Here is a 19428-nt window from a genome sequence, read left to right on the forward strand (position 1 = left end):
GTCCTTCTGAGACCCATGCAATGCATTTTTGTCCTCTGTAGTGGACAAGAGTTTTATAGCTTTCCTTAAAAAAAAAAAAAAAAAAAGCGTCAGGCGCAACAAACCCTGCCCCTCACACATATTTTGCCCATTATAATAGGAAAAAAAGATTGTAAAAATTCAAAAAAATATTGTAACTTTGACCTACTTTTCCCAAAATGTAATGAGATCTATTCTTGGTCACTGGCAATCTATAAACCCAGTTTGGTATGAATTCAACCAGCAGTTTTGCTGCTAGAGTGTTAAACAAACCAAACCAGAAACAATACCCTTGCCTCCCCTTCGGGGGGCAGGGTAATAAAAAATGCACAGTATCTGGGAAAAAAAAAAAAAGTTTCCAATCAAGGCACTCAGGAGGATATTTTTGTGCACATTTGTTTAATTTCTATTCTTTCATTTTGGATGGAGGTGAGCCTACTGTGACACTCACTACTTGACTGTCAACATTTGTACTGTTGAAACTTTATTTTTCTTAGTGGGTTTTCTGGTTTAGAATTAGGCATCGATCTGACTCTTAAAGGGTTCCCAAAGTCACTTTCTTTCTTCAACTTGTACTTTAAAGACCATACCTCTTCTTCTGTCTGATGTTTATCCACCTCAGTTTACTCTGTTGTGCTGTTATGCAAGCCACCCACTCACTGCAGTCTGCAGCAATGAGCTCAGCACTTTCACCAGGCGAGATCCGAGTGGACAACACATACACACACTTTGCAGCGGCCTCATAATTCATGGCTGGTGTGTGTCAGGTCAAATACAACTCAGGGCAGCCTTTTCCTCTCATTTCATTCTTCCACTCACACTATCTCTGTCTCTGTTTCACACACAGAGGAATGCCAGAGGAGCTCAGCTGACCTTTAAATGGTGGGAGTGGGTGTGAGGCAGGAAGTTGGAGCAGAGACAAAGAAGGGATTTTGGAGGGAAAACCTCACTGAAGCACATGACCGAGGGAATCGCACAGTATTTTCTCAATATTTAGGCCTTTTCACATGATTGGATATACGTTTTAATATATATACAGTGTCGGAAAAAAGTTTTTGTTCATCCCATGCATTTGTGGTATATTTAGAATCACTCTATAGTCATTGAACTCCAAACCCACATGCTCCCTTCTGCACATGCTCTGTTCCATCAAGGTCAAAAGTGGATGTTTTGGCAAAATACTGAAACACATCCAGTGCATGACATGTTCAAAAATTTAATTATTTTTTCTTATTGAGAATAAACCAAAAACATCATTTGTGTTTGTTTGTGTCTGTCTTATGCAGCCACAAATGTAGTCATGATAGTATTTGAAATTTTGTAACATTTTAAGGGTGTCCAAAACCTTTTTCTACTACTGTGTATGCGTATATAAATATTTCCCTTTAGTCAAACTTCCGCATTTACCTTTTTTCCATCTCTGTGTCCTGTCCAGTCCACTCTGTCTTGAGGCAGTTTCCACTCTGAAGCCTATGGACATTATGTGAATGTGTGTCTTGTTCATACATTTTCTCTAGCCCAGTGGTGTCAAACATACAGCCCATGGGCCTAAACTGGCCATGTGAGGAACTTGCAAAGTGCAAAAATGACACTGAAGACATTAAACATCAAGGGTGTCAAACTTGTTTTAGTTCTGGGGCCACATACAGCCCAATGTGATCTAAAAAAATAAAAAATAAATAAGATAATAATGACAATAATAATAATAATAATTAATAATAATAATAATAATAATAGCATTATAACCTACAAGTAATGATAAGAAATTTTCTTTTTGGTTGAATGTGAGAAAAAGGTAAAATTACATTCTGAAAAAAAATTACATACAAGCTATTACAATAAAATGTGAATATTCTAAATAAATATGAGCAACCTGAAATGTTCTAAAAAAAAAAAAAAAAAAAAAAGTGCAATTTTAACAGTATAATGCATATAACTAAATGTTTTGTGCATTTGTAGATCCACTGTGATCTGTAAGTTGTCTTCATAAGTTGAAAAATAATGATATTGAAATTTTAGTTATTTTTCTTGAGAAACTTCAGGTTGTACATGGTCATTGAGGTTACTCACATTTTCATTATGTAAATTTACATTTTTGACACTAAAAGAGAAAAATTTGGATTATATTCATAGGTTATTATACTATTACTAGCATGCTGATGCGTGAGTATCCACAGGTTCTAGATGTGGTAGTTTTTATGCTGTTGTATATTCATGCATGTATTCATGCATGCTGTAGTATCGCATTTGTCCAGCAGTCACAGCCACATCGTTCTGGCCATAGCAATGTGATTGTAAGGTTATTGTATTCCAAAATTACTAATATCTCCTAAAATATTGGTCCTATCAACTTGTCATTTTCGCTAGTCTCTTTCTTGACCAAAAATACATAAGTATGACAAACTGCAGCAGTCAGCTCTTTACAGATTTTGTGTGAATCCCGGACACACACACACACACACATGCACACAGAGGCCACTTGGCTTTTATAATGTAGACTAGTGCGTTGACCCATGGGGAACCCTGGGTTCTAGATGTGGTAGTTTTTAGGCTTGGGAGAACTGACTTTTGGGAAAAAGTGTAAGTCTATATTACTATTATATTATTAAGCACCGACATAAAAAGAGTTTGGTAAATCGTTCTTTAAAATTTAAATAACAGTTAATACATTAATACTGATATCTAGGGACTGAAGTTAGTAAATGTGTTGTTCCTGTTTTTAACTTAATTTCCCATCATGCAGCGTGGTACTGCGCTTCCCATCAGTTGTCTCTGTGCAAGGCTGCTTCCTGTCCCTCCCCCTGGCAACTGCTTAGCAACGTGAATTAAATCAGTCCCTCCTGACTTTAAAAAGGAATTGAAGAAAAAAGATATTTAATGTGGAGATGGGACTATTCCTCAACTGTAGGTACCTAATTGCCCAGTGAAAAACATCTCATTTTCTCAGAACACTCACACGCTTTTATACCTTCCAGTATTATGATATAGATGTTACTGGTCTGACCCACTTCACTTGAGATCACACTCAGCTGTATGAGGCCTCTGAACTAAAATGAGTTTGTCACTCTTGCTCTAGACTTTCAGCTCCTCTAAAGCCATATTGATGAGTGTGGAGAATACTTGTGTTGCCCTGAACACAAACATGACTTCATAAAGATTAATGAGAGCATAAAAATGTTACAGTACTTTATACAGTGCCTGTCTGACTACCAGAGAAACTTAAATGAATGCTGTGTCTGTATGTCAGACCAACTGAAGTGTCTCTAAAAGAGCAGACAAGACACACACACACTGCTACTGTTTGCTGTGTTGTTGCTTGTCAGCTCATTTCAGGTCACATCCCAGCTTTATTTCACACAGTTTAAAGTAGGATCCTTGGAATGACAGAAATATGTTCGTGTGAACTGAAATTTTATTACTAACTACTATATTTAATATCACGGCCATTTGACATAAATACTATGTTCAGTGCAGAATCAGTTTATTTTTTACATGACATGCAATAAATACTATATACTTTCATTCACAAAACACTGCAACATTGTGCAAAATAAAGAATGTATTTCAGACACTAAAGGGCAATCAAATGGCACGAAACAAATGTCGATCCTTCACAGTCTCCGCAGAATGATTTAGTGTGTTAAATATTTAAGAACACTACAATCTGCTGGTATAAAGTATTCAGATGAGCTGTAACTGCCTCATCCTGATTCATAGAAAAACTGGATCATTTTTATATCAATAGGTCAGGAAAGTTTGAGCATTTTCTCATGACAGGTAAGAAGTTACATGATACAAAACAGACTTCATTTGATGCAGAGTAGATATAGAAAAATAAAATCACAGGCTGCTGTAAGACCTCTTAATGTCATGATCAGTTTCTTCTTCAACTTCTGCTAGATAATGAATTATGTATGTTTGCTGACAAACAAACAAGCCCTCCTGGAAGTTAATTCATAAATTGTAAAAATAAAAGTTAGCTAGTGAACTAACCTCCATGTGTCAGGAATGAAAAGTATAAATACAAAATGTGCAATTCTTGATGTAGAGCCACAAACGTACTTTACAAAGTGACAATGACTATGATTTACAGCGTATGTTAAGGAAAAGAATATCCAGCAAATACCATCTTGTGTCACGTTCTATACATGAGTGGGAGAGGGTAGTCATTTTCATTCCAGTGTACATTTCACAGTAGTCAAATAGGTGATTCCCTTCTGACATTTTTACAGGGCTGAAAATAGAGTAGTGAGGGTCTGTTGAGCCATTGTGATTTTAGGTGATTGAGTGATAAGTTTAGCAGCTCTACTACAACAAAGAGAGCAAAGTCCCAGCTCTGCTCTTGTCCATTCCAGCAAAGTTGACTGACGTCTGAACACACGATTGTGTTTTTATTCTGGGTGTCTTGTTCTTGAACAGAATACCGTTGTATGACATGATGAGTTCATTCTTAGTTACAATTCAGTTCTCTCTGGAAACATGTTCAAGCTGTCATTATCACACAAACACCTCAAAGTTTACAATAGTTCTATGATGCACAGATCCCCTTCAGGCTTCTCTCCTTTCGGGAAAGATATTCAGCCCCAGCTCCACCAGTGCTCCCAGTAACATGGTCCACAGTGGTATGCACACAAACGTCAGCTTCACATCTGCTAGTTTTTCCAGCTTGGCACACAGTGTTAGGCAGAAGCCCAGCTTGAGCAGCATTGCCGTCAGGTACCAGGCACGTAGACGCAGGTCTGGGGAGCCGTTGCGTGGGTCGTACCCGGGCTTGCAGCGACCTGCCATCTTAATGGCAAGCATTAGGATGAGGATACCATCAAAGACCCAAACTGGGAGGAAGATGAGAAACCAGTTCCACTGCACCTGGAGGGAGGAAGTGGAGAAGGTAAATTACACAGTCTGTTTCAGTATGAAAAAGTTATTTGAAGAGGAATGTCCTTATTTGTCAGTATATATATTGTACAAGTGGACATGCAACACACACTGAAATTGAACCTGCATTTAACCCATCACTAGCTGAACACACCATATACTGGAGCAGTCAAGCACCTGGGATGCAAATGGGGGGGGGGGTACATTGCTCAAAGGCACATCAGCCAACTATTCTGGCATGCATGACTAAAAAAATTTTTTAAAAAAATCAAATGGGAAGGTATACAGAACTATGAAACAGCTGTGTGCCAATTTAATTATTTGAGCACAAAATTATGCATGCAAAACACAAATGTATGAATCATTTAGTGAATAAAATTATTTACCTTCCCGTCCAGTTTGAGTACTAGCATGATAAGGAAAATCAGGGTAAAGACCCAGGTCAGCAAGACCCTCTGAGCCAGGGACATCTCTGTGACTGGTGACAGATCAGGGGAGCAAAAAAGCAGTAGATGAAGATCTGCTGCAAGACAGAATAACAGAAGAGGTTAGCGTCCATCCTTTATCCATCCTGCATTTGCACTATAGTCCTTTTATACTGCATTATTGTCTGTACACTATGTGGTCTATGAGAAAATGCTTTCTTTATTAACCATACGCTTTCTACTTTTATTCTAATCTTTAAACATATATACGTAAGAGCTGAGGATAAGCAGGAGTCACAGTCCATGTCTGTGTGCATAAACTTGGCCAGTAACAGATTCTGATTCTGCTATCAGTGACTGCATCTTACTGTTTCTAAGTTAACATTAAGGATCAGCAGTAAGGTTGAAATCGCAAACAGATATCCACAATATGCGTTACAGTACCATGAACATCAGTAATTAAAATGCCAACACTAATTGGAAGCTTTTTGTTTTCATTCACTTCCAACCTACAATGACAGCTAACGTTAGCTTTTATAGCTCAAAAGCATTTAGCTAATCGTGTTGACATTTCTGTAATGCAACAGTTCAACTTACATTAGTGTATTTTAGACCCAGTGTCCGGCATGTTCGTCCACCGAATGTCTCACTCTGCTACTGATAAATATTGTGATCATATTTCACACAATTACCGCTGTCTGTGTCCGTTAAATGGGACAGACGGAGAAGTCTTTGCTGCTCCGCTATTTGTTCCGCCCCATACTCGAAGCCTATTGGTTGTTTTCCCGTTACGTCATGACGGCTTAATCTCCACGACTGTCGCGTGTAACCGTAAAACGTTTGTAAAGACGCAAAGTTATTGTTAGTTAGATGTAGTAAGAATACTTGTCCACTAGAGGTAAGTAAAGCTATGTCAAAGCTATTGGTTTCATTTGGTTTGACGGTTCCTGGATTGCAATGTAAACCCCCGATATCTTATTAGTTTTTTAAGTTTTAGGTGAATTCTCACTCCACTTATTAGGACAAATATCCCAGTGTCGTATTCTGTGTTGACTAATGGCTGCAAATCCACGGCTGCAAATTTACATGCACGTTTTGACGGTGAGTTACGGACAGGATCTGAAGTTGTATTTTTACAGTGAGAGACAGAAAGGGAAAAGCTAATGCTTCAAACATCGACGAGCAGACAGACTCTCAGCATCCTTTCCAGACAATGGACAAGACTGAGCTCCGTGGGTAGTAGTACACCTGTAAGAGGCACACTTTTGTCTGTGAGGGGGACTGGAAGCAGCCGGAGGTAAGAGTTGAAGGGTTGTATGCAGACTTAGTGCAGCAGGAGGTTAATTTCAGTGTTGGGGACAGCTGTGTGGCTTCTTTGTGCCTACCGGTAGCTTAGCTAACTGTAGCCTGACATGAGCTAGTAGCATATAGAAGGAGCAGGACAGACAGTAGGCTGAGGGTCTAATACCGTCTGAAAACACCGTGGCTGTGTGGACATGGAGAGGAAGATACGAGATTAGCTAGCTGTCTGTTACTGGTTTATAGCTCAGCACATGCTCTTATGAGTTTAATACAGTCTTTTGGATTGTGTTTTGTTTCAACTGAATCTTATGCACTGACACAGTTGACAGTAATGTGTTTACAAATATTTTATCTAACTGTACCTGCCCTTTATTTGCTACCATTCTTCTGAACTCAAATCAGTTGGGCTTCCTTCATTGTCGTTGTGTCTTTTCTTATATCCTGTTTGCTTCAGTAATGTGTTCATCTGTAAAAAAAAAAAAAAAATATATATATATATATATATATCAGAAAGTCATTTATTCAGCTGTCAACTAATGGAATGCACCATTCGCATTGGTGAATATTGTTAGTATTTAATGCTCATACTAGTATAGAGTAACAGTGCACATCTGACATTAGTCCAGTCACTACACATTAAAATAATCCCCCAAATCATCCAATTAACAGCTTGAATGTGGGATAAAGATAGCACTGGTTGTTTCTCTGTGGATATCCGCTGTCACTGTGGGGAAAGTGTTGTGGGTTACAGCAGGCCATCCAGCTCCCAGCTTGGCAGGTCATCAGATTATCCTACATGGTTTGCCAGCCAGCCTGTCTGTTCCAGTGTCTGACACATGCAGTCAGATTTTCCTTCTAAAACACATTTGACCCTTAAGTTAACGGTTGTGACTAAACTGGCAGAGATCTGTGTGATCCAGTGACATTAAAGTATCAGGAAAGTCCTAGTTATTTGTCAGTTTGTTGATCTTTGGAGAAACAGCTCACTGCAAAAAGTGATTTTCAAGAAAGGGAAATTTACTTGTTTTTGGGATATTAATCTGTTTTTTTTTTTCTAGTTTTAAGTTGTAATAGAAAAAATATCTCAGCAGTACAAGAATGTCAACCATGTTTTTAGAACATATATCTTCCCTTTTCTAGGTCAGAATTTGCAGCTTATGTTGAGTACAAATTATCTAGAAATGAGCTCTAATAATGTGCAACACGAGCAACCAATGCTTTGCCACATGCAACCAATGTTTTCTCTTTAAGTAATAATCTTTCTTAATTCAAGAGCAATGCATTTTTTCTGCATTCAAAGACAGAGTGAAAAAGTAGTGTCAAACAAACATCTTTATTGATCAGCATCACAAAGATTTGTATTATTCCAACACAATTCATGATATAATGATTTTCTTGTTCATCTGAGCTGTCGATCCTGTTTTAAAACGACTGACTGCAGTGTTGTCAACTATCTCAGCTGTTGAACTTGATTGTGTTGGACTGTAGCCAAGACTTTAATGTGCTTTGTTTTGCCGGCAGGCATACAGGCAGGTATGCAGGATAGAAAAGTGTGACACGTGCAATCTGGACTCTTGTTTATGCAAATTCTAAGTCTGAAAGTATAATTTTGGTGACGCTTACCTGCATCTCAGGTATTGTAGGAATGCTTACTCTAAAATGTAAGCCAAAGTTGGGTGAAGGACTCGAAGAATATGCACATATCAGTGAAAACAGGTTTAAAGTCTTTTTAGCAAGTCAGACACTCACCTGTAGTCATTCACAGAAGGTCAAAAGTAATCTACTACGAAGATATTTAAGCATAGAGAGGATTTGATTCTCCCATATAGTAGCATGGGTTACCTTTGAGCAAGGCACATTACGCAGGGGTTTCCCCATGTCTTAGCCTTTACTTGGTCATTTGGTGCCATGTAGACCAAATTAATGTGAAATCATAAAACTTGCTTTTTTTTAACCATGTTTTAAGCTGTAACCCTTTTTTCTGCTCTAGCTTCTCCATATTTGTGTACACAAGAGTTGGTAATAATAATGGTTGAAAATTACATGAAATTGCATGGTTTTATTGCAGTCTTCAACCAGCTAAGGAAAGATGGTGGAATACTAACAGCACCTGAGCCCCCTGAAAAGTGCGGGAAACCCCTAGTGTTATGTATTCTTCCTTTTGCACATAGCAGGAAGCTATGGTTTCAGGGGGATATGTTGTTTGCTAAAAAAGTATTTGTTACGTGTTGATGGAAAAGATAAAATCACTGTTGCTGCGTGCTGCATGTTGACAAGGCCGGTGTTACGTTGCATGTTGCAGGCGTGTTGGAGATTTCCAAAAACAAACTGTGGATGTGGTCCTGCAGATCACCAGTCAGTACTCGATTGATGATCATTTGCATATGTTTGTCCATGTGACTTTGCAGCCATTCTAGCACAAAAAAAAAGAGTGTCACAGGAGGTCAGTAAGTGCAGTACAAAGTGTTGGGGTCTGTACTGTAGATGCAGTCAGTTGTAGTGATTGATGGACTCCCTGTGTGTCTGTGTGTAGCACTAGCATCCCAAGACCGAGACGCTTGTCTATTGTCTGACCAGCATGTTCCTCTTGTTTTCTTTTGTTTTGTTCTGTCTCTCTCCATTCTTTCCTCTCTTACATACTGTCACTTCCTTTGTCTCCATCCCTCTCTCCGTCTCTTTGAGGAGCTCTCAGACGATGCTCGGTGAATTGTGCAGCTTGTATATGCCTGCAGAGCTGGTTACATCACCAGCTGCAATGTAGTTACATCACACACTCCACTGGCATATCATCTTATACTCCAGCTGTACAACAGGCTTCAGGGCAGGGATGTAATTCATAGAAAAGTAGCCTATGTTGCAGTATTATGTGTCACAGGAAAAGGTCAGGTGGAGTCAGTAAATTGTGACATTACATACTCAGCTGGACCGCAGCAGAACAACAGGCTGTATAATTCATAAGGTGTACAGTGTTACTCAGTGTTATATATCATTGTTGTGCTCCTTTAATTTGAAGATGTATTTTTGTTTTGACTTTTAAACATGGAGTGAACGATTCTAATCCAATACACAAATACTGTCAAAGTACTTCCTCACAGCCTGCCCATTGTCTGTGAGAATATATTGATGCACTTGAGTATTGCAATGTGATGTGTCGGTGTTACTGTATCAAATCAAAAATTCTGTATTAGGTTTTGTTGATAGTTTATATTAAATCAGCAAAATTCATTGAATTATGTCAGTCTGTGCAACTGTTCATTATCACTAGAGGCTGCAGTATAAAGACCCAGTGTGTGTGTGTGTGTGTGTGTGTGATGTTTTAGATTCAGAGACATGGAGAGAGATACTGTAAAACTTGTAAAATGAGGGTCACTACTCTTTTATTTATGTTATTATTTGTTATACCACTTTGATAGGCTGGTGTTGGAAAAACTGTGTATTTTATGTAACAAATAATATTAGAAAAAACTCCTTAACAAATCAAATAAATTCAAATTACTGTTACGCAGTTGTTCACAATTATCACTTATTATTTATTTATTTATTATTTTTGATTTGTTGCATATAGTGGCTCATTTTGGTTGTGTTTAAACATATTATTACTACACAGCAATTATGTCTTCAACTCCAATAGAGCATTGAGAAAAATTGAAAATAAAAAATTACAATCCAACATACAATATATTGAGTTCTAACTGTTATATTATGATATGCATGCATTAAATCAGGGGTTCACACATGCTCAAAGAAATTATAAGGATTCATCTAGGTTTAACCCATCTAGTGACTTTCTGAAAATAATGCTAAACCATCTGCCTTTAAGACTGAGTTCAGAAATTATAAAGTGTGGCTTTAAGATGCGACTTACAGTGAACGAATGTTCTTGGCCTGTTGTTGTTATCATTATTAAGGTCATTCTGAAGTAAAAATGTTAAAGGTGACTTTTGATGTTGGGTAGTGATGGTGTTTACGCCCCAGACTTTTCACAGAACTTCACTGTTAGTATGAATACTCAGATTTAAAAACGAGACAAAAATAAACCTAAGTGTAAACCTTTTCTGTGTTGAGCAACTTTCCTTTGTGTGTATTTCAAGGTGACACAGAGACTTGCTGCTTCAAAGTCTCATCACATGGACACAGCACAGATAATATTACCCATTCCTCAGAATGCAAAGATGCATTAGAAACCTTCTAAACATTAAAAATAGAGGATGAGTGGACAGATTAGAGTTGTCTCTCCAGACTGGCTTCACCTTCTCGAAATGGTCTCATACTCACAGAAAAGCAAACGCATACAGTCCATGCTGCAGTTGCTTTGAATCTCAAATGCAGCCATTGCAGGGCAGACAGAGGTTTGACCATTTCTCTTTTGTTTTCCAAATGTTCAGCTCCTGCCCTAATTTGGCTGTGAAAACGAGACACCAGTCAGCTCTGCATCCTGACCAGAGAGGTAAGTCCAGACTGGCTGTCATTCTGGCTTTACTATTTGATACTCCCCCACTCCAAAACATTCAGAGTGTGTTTTTTGTTTGTGTGTGGCATGCCTCAGGGACCCCTGTTTGTGTTGCTGTGAGGTGTCATTCTCCTACACACTCACATAAAGCCCTTGAGCTCAGATAGCATCACCAGTTCATGAGTACTGTCCATTACTGAGAGGGAAAGACAGACGGAGAAACAGGAGAACATACTAAAAGGCCATACTTCCCCTCTGACCCAACCACAGAGCTTTTTTTAGTGCGTTTGTGCATAGACTGTGAAGTGAAGCTGTCTGCTGTCAGCAGTAACATGTGTGTGCTTGTTAAGTCCTGAGTAAGTTTGTCTGTGGTTACTTGTTTCCAGTGTGCACACACCCCATTTTTTCGTGTTAAACTCATGAAACATTATTGAGGTCTATGGGTTTTGTGTGATTTAAAGGCAGATAATTATGATGTTTTGGATCAGGAAAAATCTAATTGGCCTGTCACCCCACCCCAAAATCTAAACTGAGGAAAATTAACTGTTCAGCTGTATAAGATCGCTCAAAATAATTAGCCTAATCATTTCACTGAACATTAATTTTGATGTGAAAAGTCTAGGTGGGGCTGTGTTTTTAGGCTATTATTTTCCTTCAAAATCAGTAAATCCTGTGGGACTGTCCAGTAGAACCCTAACATAGACCCTGGCCACTATTGAAGCCAGTTTCTGCAGATAGCAAGATATTGTAAAATATTCTATTGGTGCTGATTTAATCAATTATTAGTTGATCTCTAATTTTTTCAGCAGCTCGGTTGATAATTGTCCATATAATCCAATCTAACTTAAATGCTAAGTATGTGTGCTGATTTGCACTTTGAGCAAGAAGAGCATTTAGATTGGAGTTTAGAACTAGATTTATGTGCAGTTTGAGTCAGGTCACTTTATTCCTACCTCTAATAAGAGGGATGAGCATGTGGTGTGCATCTGCTCTAAGAATAAATCATACACACCCATAACCTTCTCTGGGTTTCACTAGCTATTCCATTTCTGAACAAAATAAAAGTATCTTTTTTTTTCCCTGTTTTTTGTTTTGTTTTTGTTTTTTTAAACCAAATGTAAAAAATTGACCGGTTTTTGTGAAGTGATATGTGATTAAAGTTTACTACATAAATTCTTAATATTTATTCAATGAAATCATGGATTATTTCAACTTGTGGTGCTTTGACAATTTAAATGGGCTGAAATGGGCATTGTTTATTTCTGTAATTAACAATAAGAAGCCTTCTGTTCCAGTTACATACACACTACTGTGCAAAAGTCTTAGGCCACCTCTTGCTCTTTTATTTTTGCAGGGTTGAAATGAGCATACACATTTATTTCTCATTCTCTATATGCACAGCCTTAAAAAATGCACAAAAAACTGAACTAGATGAATTCTAAAGGTTTAAGTGACTATTTAGTGTGACCCCTGAGCCCATGTTAAGAAGCAGCACAAACAGTAAGAAACATCTGACATATGTTGAATGAAACCTGATATAAAACATCAGAAAATGAATGCAATAAATCTCATATTGTCTGGGTAGAGGGGTTAAAGACATGTTAAGTGCAAAGGGAGGTCACAGTAAATACTACCACTTTAATTTATAGAAGCTGTTTTTTTCCTGAAACTTTTGTTTTTACTGCTGTACATACTTCACATATATCAGATTAGATCTTAATACAGAGACTGACAAATACATATGTGAGGTCAAAAAACTTCACAAACCCAACAAACTTAATGTGTGCCTGAGACTTTTCACAGTACTGTATATATTCTTTCATGTCCTACAAACACACTCTACAAATACACTGCCTCTTTCTCTTTTACTCTTTAACTCGCACAGACTGTCTTATCTTTCATTTCGTTATCCTTTTTTCCTCCTTTAGCATTTAGAAAGATAGAGAAACATCTGAATCTTTTCAATTAAAATAAAACTGTGAATGTAAACAAACTCATCCACACAGGGCATCATCTGACTGAGTTCAGGTTACCAGCTCAGTATGTTAGGGAGGGTCCATGCTTCTCACAAGTATAGATCTACAAGTGTGTATGTGTGCGTTGCTATAGGATCGAGCCCTGTGTAGGTCAAGTGACGGGTTGTGTGTTGTCACCTGAGATTGTCAGGGAAGAACCCCTCATGATGGAAAACATGATCCAACACTCACACACAGTCAGAATCCCCCTGACACCTTTGACCCTTCATCGTGAATCGCACAGCGTCATATTTCCTGTAGACATGCAAACATAAAAACACACACTCACTCAAGCACACACGTGCACCCTTGGCCCGGCTTAGATGTAAACCTGCACCCATCATGAAATATAGAGCACCTAAAGAGAGAGAGAGGCAGCAGGTTCAGTTACACATCACGAGTTGGCAAACATGAAGGCCTCGCCATGTTTTTATCAGACAGCTATGACAAGTCTTTAATGAAAAACTAGCAGTCATTAGGTTTTTAATTTTTTTTTTTTTTACTGACATCTTCTCAGTTCTGAGTCATGCATCTGTCACATTTCTTTCTTCCTCTGATCTTTCAGAGGTGTTTCAATATTATGGGTTTTCTCGAGAAACTGAGGAGTTGTCCATAGTCTGTCTTAATTATTAGTCTTCATCTGCAAATGTAAAATGCCAAATTTTGCACTTTACAGTCCAAAATTAGCAACACTGATTTGAATAAACTTTAATTGAACAAAGCAATACAATGCTTTTTACTCATTAAACTGCCCATTTTTAGTTTTATTGTGGCTGTCTGAAGCAGTTGGACACCAGCAGCACTGAAGGTTGGCCCATAATGAGGGCTGACAGCAGATCCTGAGACATCCTACCGCTGTCGAAGCTGCACCGGCTTACGTATTGGCAGTTGAAGCTTCACATGACATGAACTCTCACCCAAATTCAAAACCTAACGTAGCTCATTTAGTGTTTATCCAGCGTGTTAAAATCTCTTATGATGTGGAGTGGATGAAGGACTGTATACATTCACACATCACAAGGTTTAGGAGTTGCATGCTGTTAAGAGTAACCTCTGTTAGGAAGCTTCCAGAAACACAGGGTACAACTGGGACAAAAAAAGAGCTTATGTTGTAGTAAAAAATTAAATGGCCTTGAAGATCAGTGTCTGACAAATAGTTTCTGTAGAATTGCTATTTCAATTCAAGTCAAATATATAGATTCAGAAAATTTTGATTTTTTTTCAGCAGTATTATGGAAAACTTAAAGAACTATAGTCAGAGACTTCAATGTTTGGCAATGGCTAATGCCACAGTACTGTGGCATGAAGTATCGGTTTGTCTATTGCCACAGATCCAATCAAATGTTAGCATTTGTACTAAAGCCAATCATGGATACTGTTACATGAACTCATTAGCCTCTTGTTGCCACAGTACTATGGTGATATATGGTGTATACTTCAGTGCATTCTTTTGTGCATTTTGCGACCACAGTACTGTGGCAAATGATGGAAGAAACGACAAATTAGTGATAGTATATAGTATAGAATGGAATTATTGTTGTAAATGCTCTATATGTTATTTTATGGTGTTCTTCGCTCTGTGCAGTCAGTGAGGCTGGAGAAGGTGGGCGGAGCTACATGTTAGATGCAACCCCCCTGTTTGAAAATCTGCAGAAAAAATTATGCTACTTTGACCAGGAATCGCACCCGAGTCTTCCGCGTCGCAGTCCGAAATGTTACCGACTAAGTCTCTGCTGTTTGTAAGTCTGATCTATTTGTGATCTGATTGCCTTGGTACTTTTCAGGATGTAACAAGTTACCAGTCTAGACATGATATAACGAGGGTGCTGATTGGCTCTGTGGTAATAGACAAATCGATATTTTGTGCCACAGTAGTGTGTCAGTAGCCACTTAATTCATGTTTTGTGTTTCAACCATTGAACTCAAAGACTACCAGATCATTGCTTGTAGGAAATATTAAAAAGTCTGGAAGTTGATGTTGTAGTTGAAGAAGTATTTTACACTGCACGAAACTGAGTAGACGAAAAAGTAGTCTTCAGACAGTTACTGAAAGGTGTCAGATATACAGCTTGCGTAACCAATTACATAAAATGTTATGGGAACAGTTCTAAAAACTCCTCATCACAATTCCAACCCCTCCAGAACACATATTTTCCATTAGAGATGCTTATAAACACATTCTTGCCACACCCTTGCTTTGTTTAGCTGTTGTGTTTGTGGTATCTTGTCAGTTTTCGTCAGCTGGAAGAGCACCGGCATCAACCCCGACTTCTCCTTCTCACAACTGATGTATGACATAATACACATGGAGATGATGGTACAGAATGCATCTTTAGATTGGAAGGGGAGAGATGGATGAGATCTGATGTGAATCCACGAGGTGACATGAGCCATCTGTGAGCAAATATAAGATATATGTCACTAAAAATAACTTCAGATGATGTATTTGTAGGACAGAACACTCTTGAGAACAGAGCTGCTGTCACTTTGTCTGACAAGTTATCAGCTTTTCTTGTCTGAAACGAGTGTTGTGTCCAGTTTTAACTGAAGACACAGAGGATAACGGCTTCATGTCTGATACAGGACATCCGTCACTAAGACACAAACAATAATTATCAAGAAATTGAACCAGAGCTAGTGTCTTAGGGTGTCTTCAGACTGGGTATCCAGATCTGTGCTGTACCTGGATACGATTACATCTTTCCCGCAGATGTTGGGTTCACAAGCATGTACGGTGGCCCGTGCCCGAGAACGAGTGGGTGTTACAGGGATGAAACAGTAGGTGGTGGTGTGGAAGGAATTCTGTAGCTATCCAACAAAAGCGGAAGTGACAGGCTCTTATGTCATCAGCCTAGCAACTGTTCTGTTCAATTGTCTACAATGACGGCAAGACAGGCAATACTTTTCTATTTGTAGCCTGTTTGAGGCAAGGCGAAGAAGAGCGACTTTTGTTGTCCCTAATAGATCACCGAGTGGTTTGGTCAATAAGGCGAGTCCTTGCCGCATGGATCCGAGGCTGGTATGGTGATTGGGTCACTTCTGGTCTTGGGTACAGATTGCTTTCACATTGCAATGTTCTGTACTGGAATCCACGTAGTCCGTACCCGGGACTACCTTCTCAGCTGGACTTGGGTACAGTACTCGCGCATGGAACGTTTGCATTCACATGGATAAAATTAAGTGGGCTTTGGGGTCCAACGGACTCGGATACCCAGTCTGAAAACGACTTTATACATGTTGGTGTGTAATAATATGCTCTAGGACAGATTTACATCAGAACAAAAAGGGTTTTATTTTTATATCCTTAAGGTGAAATAAGATTTAAATATGAGAGCCATAATATTGTAACTAACATTTTGATTTAGGAATACTGTGTTGAATTGTTTATAGAATTTCCTTACATAATGTTATCATTCAAAAACATCAGAGGTCTAAATATAACTGAGAAAGCATTTTCAACAGTTTTCTGCTTCACTTAAAAAATGTTCAGGTTTAGTGTGTAATATTTTGTGACATCTAGTGGTGAAGTTCCAGATTGTAGCCAAATACTCCCCTACCCTGTCCTACAGTAGCTACATTAAAAAACAAAGGGCTTTTCTTAGCACTAGTGTTTGCTCTTATTTGTACTTGGGTTTTTATTTTAAGGGGATACAGTAGGTTACAATGTCCCCTATAAAGAGATGGCTTTGAGCAGCTAGTAAATATAAAGTAACTCAAACAGCAATTATTATATTTGTGTGGTTATACACTAATGAATGCGTAATTCTGATTATTATATTCTTTGCTAATACAGTGACAAAAAAAAAAAAAAGGATGTGAACCGGTTGAAAATTCAAAGTGGACATGAAATATGTTCCGTTCTAAATTTAGGTCAGTTTGTCAAGATAGACTAACACAATGTTCTTAGCCTAATTCCAAACGTAGAATTCTAATATTTCATGTCTTAATTGACAACAGCTATTAAATATTCATAGTGCTGCTGAAAAAAGTCGGTGAATCCTTGTGCAAATGGCTATAGGAGTCAGCAAACCTGATTTCCAAGCAATGAAAGGAGATTTGGTGTTGGGGCTACTTTGATTTGGTACTTCTTGTAAGTAATAAATTGAAGAAGTTTATTATTTACAAGAAGCATCGTTTGTGCTTTCATACTTGTGACACAGATGCACTTCAGATCATACTTTACAACCAATTCATGAAGAAAACAGGGAAATTTCACAGTGCTCACATGCTTTTTCTTGCCGCTGTATCCCTAACCTGCCCTAAATTTTACACAGTGGACCTTTATCCATCTTCAAGTGCACTCATGTACACATTCTTTAATTTAATCTTCGAAGACATCCGTTAGTCTATGACCCTAACCCCAACTATCTCCGCTGAATGCTTCAAAGCGATTAAAAAAAAAATGACAGGCTTTTTCTGCTCTTGAAGTTCATTAACATTCATACAGGAGCTGCAACAGATATATGGCTAATTACGCTCACCCATTTCCTGCTCACACAAAGACGACACACATGCATGTACACTCACACGCACACAGTCATGCACACAAAAGAGACCTTGCATAAACTGGCCTACATAATGCATGCTGTCTCCAGCACACTGTTTCCCTCTGTGTGTGTGTGTGTAAATGGGTCAGTTCAGACAGACCAGTGGTCAGACAGACTTGGCAAGCCTGAGGCCCACAGCCTGTGTGTGTCTGTGTGTTGTTATCAGAGTTGTTGAATTCTTTTAGAGCTTTGTAATGGGGTGCGTTTGTGAATGAAGCTTTATTATATTCACGAGTTTGCCATGCTCTGACTCACTTTTAGAAAATATGAGTAATAATGAGGACGATGAGGACAAACAAGTACATTACATTCATGTAGAACCTGTTTTTCACAGTAAAACTCTGTCTCATCCGTCTTCTTTTGTCCATGAACTGGGCATCCTGTGACCAGAATATACTGCACACATCATGTCTGTGTGTGTCTGTTGTCTGAGCTGTGTTCTCTAAATACCCCTTCAGCAAACCGCAGTGTATTTTGGGAACACTGGGAGTCTGTTTTTTTTTCCCCAAAAAATACGCTTTTTCCAAAACCAAACTCCCAGCTCATTTCTGGGGTATTTCATAAATGATAATCTAGCAGTTTACAGCTAATCCTGCATTTGAAGTCATGTTGGGCAATAAACTTTCTGTGTGTGTTTTTGTCAGATAATGTGCGTGAATCAGTGTTGGCAGTGTATGAAGAGAGGATTTTGAGACTTGAAACTGGGAGGATCTGCCTGTTTTCTTATCACTACCTCTGCACAGGGAGGATTAGAGGTGTTAAGGCTGAAAGAGTCGGCGTAAAAACAGAAAACACAGCTGTTTGTGGTCCAACTCCACTAATGATGGGGTGTCGCTCTCAGGTTTGTCTGTGTGGATGAATGACTGTTTTTTTGTTCTCTGATGATGCTTGTTTGGACTGTTATGAAGGTTTCATTGCGTCATTTTTGGTCTCAGTAGGAGATGTTTGAATCTGTCTACACTATTTTATTGTAGTTTTAAATGTAATCTTATTTTCTAAAATTGTTTATTACTTAACAGCAGATTGTTTTGGGTAGAAGCTGTTAACTAGTAGTAACACCATTGTGTGGAAAATGCAGTGACACAGTAATCAATAGTGGAAATTGGTAGGTTGTACTCCCTCCTTTGTTCCCTTTGAAAAGCCTGAAGTCAGTTTTTGGTTTTTGGATGCCAGCTGATTGCCTCCTCTGGTATGCTGGTCAAGTACCCTCTATTGGTCCTCATGAAATGAATAATTTATACGTCTATTACTCTGATCATTGAGCAGTATCATTATGGTCTCTGTCGGAGCAGTGAAAACAGTGTTGGTGCATCAGCTCAGGATGGTTGGGTTGTTCTGTCAAAGTCTTCACTGGGTGACTCGGCAATCACTCTATTGTTGGTCAAACTCTTCGTTATTGTTATTTTGTAGTTTTCTGGCATTACCACTTGCATTTTTGTTTTTTCTGGCTTTTATGCTCTTTGAGGTGTCAGCTTTTTTCCAAAAAGTAAATAAGTAAATAAATAAAAATTGGGGAAACTCCTTCAAACCCACTCCAATTTGACCTTCAACCACCTCCACACACATTTAGCCAGAAACTTCATTCAAGCTTTAAACAAGTCACAAGACCTTTATTTATTAACCTATTTACTCAGGTTTTTTGATATGTTGTACAGTTTTAAAAGTATCACAGCTTAAGTTTTATGCTCTTTTTAGGATTTTTGAAAGTTTATAATGGATCTCTGTGTGATGAGGTTACAGTAGGTAACGTCATCAGTGAGCTGAGCCTAACAGAAATTCCTGCAAAGCTTTAGCTA

General features: G+C 38.4%; 2 protein-coding genes across 9 annotated transcripts in view; one reads left to right on the plus strand and one right to left on the minus strand.

The window, feature by feature from the left end:
- Positions 1–3342: 3342 nt before the first annotated feature.
- On the minus strand, positions 3343–6087 carry LOC115430557 (transmembrane protein 60-like). Of its 4 annotated transcripts, none has more exons than XM_030150639.1 (3): positions 5916–6087; positions 5280–5371; positions 3343–4884 (listed from the first exon to the last, which is right to left on the minus strand). In XM_030150639.1, the coding sequence occupies exons 2-3, from the start codon at positions 5361–5363 to the stop codon at positions 4567–4569; spliced, it is 402 nt and encodes a 133-aa protein (XP_030006499.1). In that variant the 5' UTR covers positions 5364–5371; positions 5916–6087; the 3' UTR covers positions 3343–4566. The 4 variants fall into 4 exon arrangements, with proteins under 4 accessions (XP_030006499.1, XP_030006498.1, XP_030006497.1 ...); XM_030150638.1 differs by having other exon boundaries at positions 5280–5413; XM_030150637.1 differs by having other exon boundaries at positions 5280–5416; positions 5911–6087.
- A 194-nt stretch (positions 6088–6281) lies between these two features.
- Positions 6282–19428, plus strand: part of LOC115430049 (putative homeodomain transcription factor 2) — a 50315-nt gene continuing 37168 nt past the window's right edge. For 2 of the 5 annotated variants that reach the window (XM_030149921.1, XM_030149924.1), the window contains exons 1-2: positions 6282–6615; positions 11006–11063. The gene's annotated coding sequence lies outside the window, so the exon portion shown is untranslated. Of the gene's footprint in view, positions 6616–11005; positions 11068–19428 lie in introns of all 5 variants that reach the window. The other 3 variants (XM_030149922.1, XM_030149925.1, XM_030149923.1) reach the window with 3 other exon arrangements.

Source organism: Sphaeramia orbicularis, chromosome 12, assembly GCF_902148855.1.
Source record: "Sphaeramia orbicularis chromosome 12, fSphaOr1.1, whole genome shotgun sequence".
NCBI classification, from domain to species: Eukaryota; Metazoa; Chordata; class Actinopteri; order Kurtiformes; family Apogonidae; genus Sphaeramia; species Sphaeramia orbicularis.

Bases quoted from the DNA above. Each gene is read 5' to 3' on its own strand.
- LOC115430557 (XM_030150639.1), bottom strand. From the start codon at position 5,363: ATGTCCCTGGCTCAGAGGGTCTTGCTGACCTGGGTCTTTACCCTGATT. The intron at 4,885-5,279 runs GTAAATAATTTT...TCCTCCCTCCAG, and splicing joins TACTCAAACTGGACGGGAAG to GTGCAGTGGAACTGGTTTCT.